This window comes from Fulmarus glacialis, unplaced genomic scaffold, assembly GCF_000690835.1.
Source record: "Fulmarus glacialis isolate BGI_N327 unplaced genomic scaffold, ASM69083v1 scaffold48527, whole genome shotgun sequence".
Classification (NCBI taxonomy): domain Eukaryota; kingdom Metazoa; phylum Chordata; class Aves; order Procellariiformes; family Procellariidae; genus Fulmarus; species Fulmarus glacialis.
Genome location: NW_009223471.1, coordinates 25,388 through 36,530, shown reverse-complemented (window position 1 = coordinate 36,530; position 11,143 = coordinate 25,388). Strand labels below are relative to the sequence as shown.

General features: G+C 38.0%; 1 protein-coding gene across 1 annotated transcript in view; it reads right to left on the bottom strand.

Moving 5' to 3' along the window:
* Window positions 1–1,294: 1,294 nt before the first annotated feature.
* LOC104079686 (autophagy protein 5) overlaps window positions 1,295–11,143 on the bottom strand; it is a gene marked incomplete at its 3' end in the record, with an annotated part of 35,122 nt that continues 25,273 nt past the window's right edge. The window contains exon 5 of the mRNA XM_009581804.1: window positions 1,295–1,389. Coding sequence (XP_009580099.1) covers window positions 1,295–1,389 — 95 coding nt within the window. The remainder of the gene's footprint in view (window positions 1,390–11,143) is intronic.

Below are 11,143 nucleotides of genomic sequence, written 5' to 3'. Positions count from 1 at the left end.
AGTTTCCAATTGAAAAGATAATGAGAATCAAGATAAGTACTACTGGCTAAAAGGATAGATATTACTGAATTAGATTGATTTTTTTTTTTTTTTTATAAAAGCTTTACTAGCATGAAATCATGTGATAGTATAGAAAACTTCCCTCATGGCTTAGAGGTCTGTATCTTATTCAGACAGCAAAACCTCCATTTCGCAAACTCATTTATGTGACTTCTATGAAAAGAATTTAAAAAAACCCACCTATCAGAGAACAAAAACAACTTAGTTACCAACCAAACAAAACGCTGTGAGTGAACCACTTTTCCTGATACATACTTTTTGATACTTACACAAACCTTGCCATCTGCTATGATCTCTGACAAAATAACTGACTTCCGTTCTCAATCTAAGGTTTCACTATGACGGTAAATGTCTTATATCTAACATTAAAAGTTATTTCGATCCCATTGCAAGATTGTATAGATTTGTATGGTCATTAAAACCTCTTATGAAGTAGTATCAGACTATTCGGTACTACAAATAAAGAACTTTGATAGTTACAGGTGCAAAACTTAATGTAAATAGATGAAAATGTTTCAAAGAAAAAACAGAGCAGAACTGTTTAATTTATGGAGAGGCTACATGAATTCTGTATAAGCTTTTAACCATACTTAACTCCAAACTTCATCATGACCTTAATGCTATAAAAACAAAGGGGACATGGAAAAATTGTAAGGATTCTAAGGAATATGTCTCCAAATAAACTGCTGAAAAAATAGAGCACTGGTGTATTAAAACAGAAAAAATATTCAAAGCTAGTTTTGGATTGTAAAGTATACAATTAGAAGACGAAGGTAAGAACTAGATGCAAGACCTATGCTACTACTTTCACCTTATAATGCCAACAAGAAAAGAAGCCTGCACAGTGGTTGAAGGAAAAGTGTTGCTCTTGAAATGTTTGACTTAGACCTTTCAGAGGGCATTTTGCATCCAAAGCAGTCTTCATAGTTAGCAGTTATTTTTAATTACAGAATTAGCTGTTTTTTTTAAAAAAACCCAAACAAACATAATCTATACCAGCCTTCGCACATTCTCAAGTACTTACAATATAATGAATGGTAATTACCTATTAGAATAAATACAGTCTATTTTTGTCTTTGCTAATTCACACAACTCAAGGGTTCAGCAAAGATGAGCATACAAAGTTCTACCATAATGTTAGAAAAGGGAACATATAATTCTGAAAACAGATTATGATACATGACACCTCAGTGGAAGAGTTTGGTAAAAGTGGTTTTATTTCATTGTCTCCTACCTGATAAATTCTAAATGGGATGTATCGAAATCCATTATCTTCTGGAGGATACTCCATGAGTTTTCGATTTATTGCCCAAAACTGCTCAAATTTATCTGTGAAGGTAAAATTAGATTGTGTTAACATTAATAACATATATTCTTTTTCAGCTAAAAGAGGTAAATGTTCCACGATTGGAACAACATGTAAACTTTTCTTACAGAAGTTTGACCTCTATGAATTTATTTTCCTCACATTTCTCTTCCCTATTTAGCCTGAAGCCAAAAAGTAAGTCATCTGCATTCTCCTATGAAAACAGTGATGTGGCAACTTACCGAACTGAAAGAGAAAGCAACTTGAATTCCTATCATATCTCCCACTGTTACGGAAATATTGAGCCACAAATTATGAATTTCATTAACTCAATTAACAGTGCCCGTTTCTCCACTCCTTGCTGCTACTGGTCCACACCGTCTCACAGTTTGTAAAAACATCTAATTGCTCTTAACTACAGATGAACAATAGGTGTAAAGTATAGAGAAACTAAAGCAGTAGAAAAACTTCTTGAGGGGTTTACATTTGGATATGTAAATCTTAAAATAATCTGCAACAATGTATGATATAATCAGAAAATATACTGCCAGTTTCATGATACAACCTGAAAATAAAAGTTTATGTTTGAAACACATTTTGGTTTAGTAAAGTAGCCTGAGGCAGCACATTTCATCCTGTTCAGACATTACAAGAACTGAATAGTTTATTGTGCTTAAAATGTAATAAGGACAGCATAGGTCTAGAGCAGTAAAGGCTTTTATATATGCAAATCAATTATTCAAATCAAGCAAACAACCAATACCAAAAGTGAACAGGAAGGAACATGAAGAGCTAAGAGGAATAAAGCTGCTGCTAGCCTTACTGGAAAAGGCAGCTTTAGAAGGGGAAGAGCAAGGGATACATTTCCTTATAGGCCCTAACTCTCCAAGACACCAAACACAGCAGATGTTTCTTCAAAAGGAACACAGAGACTCCAATTTTCCCTCCTAGGCGCAATGTTCAGCCGAGTCTCAGGAAGCCTGGCAGTATAACGGTTACAGAATTCAGCCCCCCTGAAGCAAGGTAAAATTCAGAAATCTATTTGTGGAACAAAGGTTCTTCCTGCTTCCAAAACTGCTGATAACAATTAAAGCAATTGCAGAAAATTAAGAGAGTCTGAGATTTGCTTCACTACAGCATACAGCACAGATGCCTGTCAGTGAGCTAAAAGACACAGTTAAGACATATTGCAGGGTTTGTAACACGTTGCTTTTCCTGACTGGATGTGACACAAGGCAGGAATTTCCAAGAAACCATAAACAAACTCCTGCCAGGTAATCTGCAGGAGCATTTCCTGATACTTATTTCAGGAAGTACTTCCACACCCTTGTTTCCTGATTAGCAGCAAGCGCTTCTTGACAAGCACTTACCTGAGCTGCAGTCAGCAGCACCACGCAGGCACCCGCCCGAAGGAGCTGCCTGGACGCAGGGTGCTACCCCGCAGCAGGGTGCTACCCCGCAGCTCATCAGCTGGGAAGCTCGGCAGGTGGCAGTGAGGACCCTGGAGCTGACTGTACCCAAGCAAGCCTGCATTTGGGAACCCCAGCCTACAGAGTCAGAAGTTTAGTCTTGCAATGTCTGACACAAAGAACGACTGCATCCTCCTCACAAACTCTGTCAGTGGGAAGGTGCTTTCCTCTTCCTTGGAGACAGCACTGAGAACGCCTTACTTCTTTCCCTGCAGATTGTGTGGACAGGCATCCTACAGTAGGCATTAATCAATTTATACTTCAACTACCATGCCTGACTATAAACTCAGTTGATAAAACTATTAATTATGATGACACACAAAAAAACCCCAATCAAGACCTACTTAAGCTAGTGAGCTTCAGCAGCCTCTTAAATAAGGAATCTACATATTTGGAGATATCCTGCCTGAACAAAAATAAAACAAACATCAATTTAATTTACTTGTTTAATGCTCATATTACAGTAACTAGGAAAGTTGGGTGAACAGCTTACTGTCTTCAAAATTCAATAGAGATGAGCAACACATCTTATGGATCAGAAGACCAAGAAATTCTGAACAAGTAACAGACTTATGGTAGGAGCTTAAGTATATTGTCCTTTGTAGCATATATGGCAAACAAGTGAATCTCTGAAGGACAAAAAAGTTTAACAGAGGTAATGTACAGTTAACTCACTTCTGTTCTTCATTCCAGCTTCCTAACCTCCCAGAAATCATGCAGGTAATCTTATTTAACGGAGGTAAATTTACAAATTTATACTTCTCAGATTATTCTCTGAACACTCAGACAATGCTCAAGACAATCTATTGTTCTATCAATATGTTTAAATTTCTAATAGTTTCTGTAGTTTCTAAATATAACAGCAATAAATCAGCAACAGTTGAATGACGAACTTGTTGCATTTTGTAATCAAGTATCTTCTGTCAATCCACCTGATATCGCAGGGAATAAAAAACTTTCTAGTAAATTAGCTAGACATAATGGAGTCAGACATCTTAAGACACATCTCTACTGGGTGCAAAGCGCTGTCTGAAAACATCTAAGCTAATTCATCCTCATAATCTTCTATTGTTGTCCTCCAAGCATCTTTTCAAGGATACAGTATTTTTACTACAGGAAACTGAGTTGGGTGTAAGAAAATTAACACAAATTTTTAAAGCAAGCGGCAGAAAAAAGCTATCCAGTTTGCATACTGATATATGTGACCCAGCAAGAGCTTTTATTAGCACCGGGAGGATTGGCTCAATGCCAGAATCCTAAAGCTCCAAAATATAAAATCCAAAAATAACTGCTTTCGCAGAACCCTTAAAACTCAAAGCTTAAAACAAACAAACAAAAAAACCCAACACCGCCCCAACACTCCCCCCGCAATCCACTTGAAAATATAAGCAAAAGAATTCATCATGCTCCATTTTTGTATTTCACTACCTCCTATTTATGCAAAACAGACTTAAGGAAGCTATTAATGCTATGACGAGCTATAAGAACTAATTAGTGCTTTGGCTAGACAGGACTTAAAGACAGAAGGTGCTGAACGGAAGTTTGACAATCAAAACAAAACTGAGTTTTCATCAAGCCAGTAAACAAGGAACAGTTCTCCACCTATCAGCAAAAGCACTTTACACACTCATCTCCCTCCCTCGTGAAAAGCTTATGCAGTCTACATGATATCTAAACCCCCCTAACAGTCAAATCTGATTACTTTTGTTTTCCACAATCCATCTGTTTTTAAGAAAGTGCTTGACCGATGTGTTAAAGAGTTTCTGTATTAGCAAAAGCCGGTACTTGCGAAAGGCAGATGTTCATATCTGAATAACAATATTTAAATTAATGGCAATAAGATTTGAACAGAAGCAAAATTAGTGACAGTATAAAAGTTTCAGATGACTCTACTAATCATATTTCTTAAAGAGAGGATTTACATAACTTTGCCTAAAGTGAAATATTAGAACTCTTCTCCCTGTATTTTATGTTAAAGATCAGAAAGTTAATAACCAAATAATGGAGGAGAGATCCAGTTGAAAAACGTACCAGCTAAGTCACTTATATTTATAAATATTCATTTATTAGAAATGCAGTCACTGCATGCCCAAACACCAGACAGACATTATTAGCCTTCAGTACTACAGAGATGCACAGACTCTAAAGACAGCTTTGAAAATACGTATTTACATATATAGAAATAGTAAGAGTTGGCAAAATTACAAGGACTTAATGTCATCCATAACAATAATCTCAGTACCCAAATTAATTAAGCAACAAATTAAACATCAAACATAAATTAACAAATAAAGCATGCCACATTATGCATTTAATGCTCAGAAATCACTGAAATTGTTCATGCTTTTAAAGCATCCTTTAAAGCAGTTTAAAAAGAGACTGCTATGGGGAAACACTTGGAGAACTGTCGTTTCCTCCATTAAGCAAGACTGAAGATCCTTTAGCAATCACTGAAATTAATCCAAATTTGTAACTGTTACATCAAAAAGTTGTTAGTAACTCCAGTCATAGCTTGTTCTTAATCTGAACCTTTTAATATTATGCAGTTTTAACTAAGGATTAGTCCAGGCTGAAGTTTTCAAGGCTGGGCCTCTTTCCCAGGCTGAGACCTGGGGGCAATGTTCTTCAGACAACCAGAAAAATTAGTTTCATTCGTGCTAGCATCTCACAGTCATTCTCTGAAACTCAAGCGCTGTCACGCTTCAAACAACTTGAAATTTTGCATGGATGTTGATGTTAGATGTGTCTCTTCCACCCACCTGACTCTACGAAAATGCTAACCAGGATGGATCACTGAGAGGGTAAACGGCACTGCTTGCAATCAACGTATGCATTTCAATGCAACATAGCTTTAAATCAGCATACACGAAGAATATGGCCAATTATCACAGAATGAGAAAATATATCTACAAGTAACTTGCAATAAGACACGCTGGTCACAGAGTATAGCCAGTTAAAATGGAGTTCCCACTGTAGAACATTGGGCAAAGGAACTAAACAGACCCACCCTAATCTTTAAACTTATCAACAGAAATATCTTAGTAATAAGGAAATATTTTGTTTCTGTATTTGACACTGATGCAACTGCTATCATAGTACTGACTCCAGAATTGGATATATTTCAAGACGACTGTGGAGAGGGTTTACATAACAGAAAGAATTAATGCAAAAACGAGGGAAAGATTGTTTAAATTCAAAAAGAAAATGGTAATTCATGGCTTCCTTCTTCCAGTATCTTTTTAGAAAGTCAAAAAAGCGAACAAACAGGTGTAGCCCTCAGGGTAGCATATATACATGATTTTGTCTGGACTATTCATGGTTTCTTCTTAAAGCCATCTAGTTGTACAAATTTAAAAAAAAAAGCTTGGAATTGAGTTGTATCTGTAGCTCTATGCAAGCAATACCAATTTGCAGCTTGCATAAAAATGTGTCCAATCCTTAAGTTTAAAAAACACAAAACTTTTGCCTATTCTCAGTGGTTCACCACTGTCTAATAACCATATGAACCATAGAAGTGATGCACAGTTAGAAGTACTTGGACATAGCATTAAGTAAAAGACCGAAGACTCTCCAACTGATGTATCAGAACCACAGAGAAACTTTAGATTGGAAGTGCCTTTGGTGGGCAAGCTTTGGAATAAAAGCTCCTGCCCCAAAAAAAGAGCTGTCTACACAAAGTTAAATGAGTTGCTCAAGCTCTTGCCCTGTCAAGTTCTGACCATCTCCACGGGTTTCCACTCAACCACTTTCACTCCCCTTGCCCTAATATCCCATCAGACTTCCTCCTGCCGCAACTTGTAACCATTTTCTTTTGTAATTGCCCAGCTCCACTGCCAATGGAGCCATGTCTGAGAGGAGTCTGACTCCATCACTCTACAAGCCTTTCTTTTAGGTAGTGGAAAGCAGCTATTAGATCCATCTTCAGCCTCCTCGTCTTCAGGCTTAAACAAGGCAGTTCCCCCACTCTCTTCCAATACAGCATATGCTCCAGCCCCTAATCATCGTAGCAGCACTCTGCTGTACTCTTTTCTGTTTGCCCACATTTCTTTTGTCCTGGGGTCCCAAAGAGGACAGAGCATTCCCAGTGCAGCTTTACAAGCGCTGAGCCGAGGAGAAGAATTACTCACCATCTGGCTATATTCAAGGGGGGCACAAGGGCTAAAGCAGCTCCCTGGTTAATCTTCATTTCTGCAACACCACACGACAGACTTTTCATCCAGCTTGTTGTTCACCATTGCCCACTGCCACAAAGCTGCTTCCCAGTCAGTCCCTAGCCTGCCCCGATGTGTGGGGTTTTTCCTGTCCCTGGTGCAGGACTTTGCACTTGCGTCCGTGAGCTCCGGGAGGCTCCTGCTTGCCGACTGCTCCAGCTCGTCTGCTCTGAATGGCAGATCTGCCCTCCAGTCTATCAACTGCTCCCACCAACTTTTTTTTATAATCATAAACAAACTCACTAAGGGTTTAATCCGTCACGTACATATAATCAAATAAACTGTACTGTACAGAGAGCTACAGCTGCAAGTCAAGGATACAAAGTGTATTTTCTTAACTTTAAAGCAAGTTACTTTCTACTGACTCGTGCTTTAACAAGCATTGTGTTTAACTGCTACAGCCAGAAAGGAGTCGTCTCAAAATTTAGTATCATTTCTACCTCCACATTGTTTCCAAGACAACTAAGACTCTACATGCATACATAGTTCTGCTGACCGGTGAGTAATTTTAACCAATTTCATAACAAGTTAAATTTTGTGCGGTATGCCTCAAGCATGAAGCAGCTTTGTTGATGAAAGATAAATATTTGAAACACTTCAAAACTAACTGTTCCATGCCATTCAGAAACAGTATTTACAGCTGGTTACCCTCATTTCTCAGCTATTTAAAGACCTGTCTCTAAATGACTTTAGGTCCTCCAAACTCATTGTTCTTATTCTTGTACAATAAAAACACAGATAATTACGATTACCAAGGACTTCAGGAAGACTCCGATACATATTTAACTCTTGCTGACTACTACAGTTCCGTGTGAGCCTTTTTGAGAACACAGTTTGAAATACTGGCATGGCATCATTAAAACATACGAATTTTTCTTTCGTATTTTACACATTGCCACCATCCACAGTTAAAATATTCTTGCTGTTAAACGCTTAGGTTACTTGGGTATTTTGACAGATCATGGTATATAATACAAATCCACAACTGCAGAGGGCACACAAATTTACTAGTCTTTTCAGACTATCTTCAGGTACAAGTAACTATCAGATATGGAGAGATAGGACCTTAGAACTGTTTTGACTTAATGTGACCGAAGCTAGCTACAGAAATATGTGGAAATATTCTTCATGTCACAAATAGCAAAGTAACAACATTCAACATGAATGTACATATCTGAAGCAGTCATAATTTTGCCTTGTAATTACACAATGATCATTACCTGAAATACCTCTGCCACATGATGTGCCTGTTAATCTTACATACCCTCCAAATCTGCATTCACAGGAAAGCACAGGAAAGCAGGAGAGATTGTAAAATTTGAAAGTAAAAAAACAAATAGGCTTTACTTGGCCTGTCCATGCTAAGACAGACATGGAATCACTGCAAAAGTAAACACCATGCTAATTACCTCATGTACTAATAATAGTCAAGTAGAGTGGTATGGGCCTCAAGGTTGGCTACCTAGGTTTGTCACTCCCTTTTTAGTACTATTATTGTGTAAATGAATTAAATCAATTCAACTCTGCTTGCCTATACGCACTATAACAAATTTCCAACAGCAGTGTTTACAACCAGAGAACAATTAGGAGAAACTTCCTTATGTATAGTTAGCTGTAAATTCTAGTTTAAAAAAAAATTAATTCATAAACCACACTATAAATTGAGCTACGGATACAACCCAAGAAAAAAGGGATGATCCTTCCCCTAATACCATACACTTAGGTTTGAGATTGGTGTGTTTAACACATTTACTTTTATGCTGTAACTTATCCATTAGTTTTTATAGCAAAATAGTGTTCTGAAGATAAAGGAATAAAAGCATATTGCTTAAGTTTTGCAGTTTAATGGGACATTTTGAAAACTGTATGACAAAGCAGCATTTTACTCTTCAGATTATCAATCAGATCCAAAAAGGCCTTCCCCCCCCATTTTTTTTTTTTTAATATACACAAGGGAGCCATACCTTACCAACATTCTTTTCACTTATTAAACGTACTTACAAAACAGAAGTTTCACTTTAAGTATGCTGTTTCCTTAACACCACCTCCCTTCATTTCTAGGTCATCAATTTATCTGGAAAAGGTTCAGGGGAAGAAAATCATCAAGATGGACTACTTTCTTTCCTGTATTCAAATATGAACATGTATACACCCTACCAAATTTAAGCTTTCTGTGTAGCCTAAAAGCAGGTGATCTCAGTAAGTATTGTCACTTAAGCTAAAAAGAAAGCTCTGATGACTATTAAACAAAAATGTGTAATCCATTTTTGAAACACATAACCCACAGGTTATGTGGGAACAGAGCAGCAAGGCTTGTTACAGACTTCCCTGAGTAAGTCAAAGGGAAAAGGACTCCTGACAATTTTACCCAGCCTCCAGTTTTCTGCTCCAAGTCTAGACAGCCTGGATATTTTAATACCTTCTTTGCCTCTGATTATGCTCTGTTTATATACATGAAAATAGAGCAGCATATCTCCGTATAACTCTCTAACCTACTTTGCTTTCCCTGTACCATGCTTTTTCTAAAACACAGCTTTTCTTAAAAGTTAAGGAACCTTTATATTAATGTCTCTGTCAAATTCAGGAGTTTACTAGCAGAAAGTAACTTAGAAGCATTTCAAATTGCAAAGCAGAAAACCCTCAACAACTAAAGAAAGTTAACTTTAAAAATGAAGTCTGTTTTTTAGAGATAGTTTGCTTTGAAATTTAGTTAGACTTTACACGTCTTTCAGAAAATGACGTATTTTGAGGGGGAGGGGAGGAAGGAAAGCAGGAGGTAGTAAAAAATAAGGGTTCTGCATCACTTACACCTAAGTAAAATATGTTTAGAGAAACACAGTCAAAGATTCGCTCAATCTGAATCCAAGTCTGTCAAATATCTGAAAAATCTACAGAAGACGGGAGCAGCAAAGGTAGAGAACCAGCTTATTTGTGGATCGGGTTGAAGACAAAAGGCACACCTGCTTCAATAGGAAGTCTGGAAGGTGGCTATATTTCTGAAGAAATGGCAATGTTCCAGGAGGAAGAGAGTCAAAATGAGGACAAAAACAAAGCCCTTGAAACTGCAACAGGTATATAAATTTCAAACTCTCCAATATATATGAATAGATTATATAATTGGCAGATTACCTGTGCCAAAGATGCAGAGACCTGCAAGCTTGCTCCCTCAGAGTTTAATAGTTTTCGTTAGACACATAGATGTCTAACACAAGATGGTGAAAACACTAGAAAGCATCTCTATCTATCTCTGTCTACCTATCTCTAGACAGCCTCCTCTCACAGTGGAGACTTCAGTATAGAGTAGCATTGCGAGTCCTGGGTTACCTTTTTCTTTCCTCCCTTTCCTGCCTTCATGCCGTTCATGCCTTCCTTTGAGAACCACCAATTCTCACTGGCCTCACAAACAAACACAGCAGCTCTGCTCTGCCGCCTTGTTGAGAGCGGAGCAGAAAAAGCCAAGGGGGGAAATTCAGGCTGCCATCAATTCCCCATCCTCACACTGCGACAAAGAGCAGCTATGCAAGTAGGCACCAGGCCAGCACAGAAGAGTAACAAGGCAAAAGCCAGTTTCCGGGGGATGGCAGTTTAGAATCATGATACTGCACCCATACGGGTGGAGCCTTAGTTTAGTCATTTGTGCAGAAAGAGTAACAAGTCAGTGAACACTGCAGAACTAACACTGAAGTCTAGGTCACAATCCATTACCAGAAATAAAACCCCACAATCAATCAAACCGCAAACAAAAAGCACCACCGACAACAAAAAAAATCCCTGGGAAGGCCTGCTCTGATGCATCTGGTTCATTCTGCAGGTCCAGCCTGTCTGAACGGACCCCCAGCTCAGCACCAAAACAGCTCTGGGCTGACTTTGTGCAGAGCTATTTGAATCGGTCTACACCGCACCCTCCAGGTTCCACAATATCAGCAACCCCAATGTTTGGTGTATGCCATGCTATCTAACTCCAGAATAAGCAGGTATTGACAATAACTACAAGAAAACTTGATGCACTTCCAGAAATTTTTAACCATCAGCCCAAGAAGGTAATGCCTTTTATTTTTAATCCTCTTTTAACTGATACACTCATTTTCAAAGCTCAA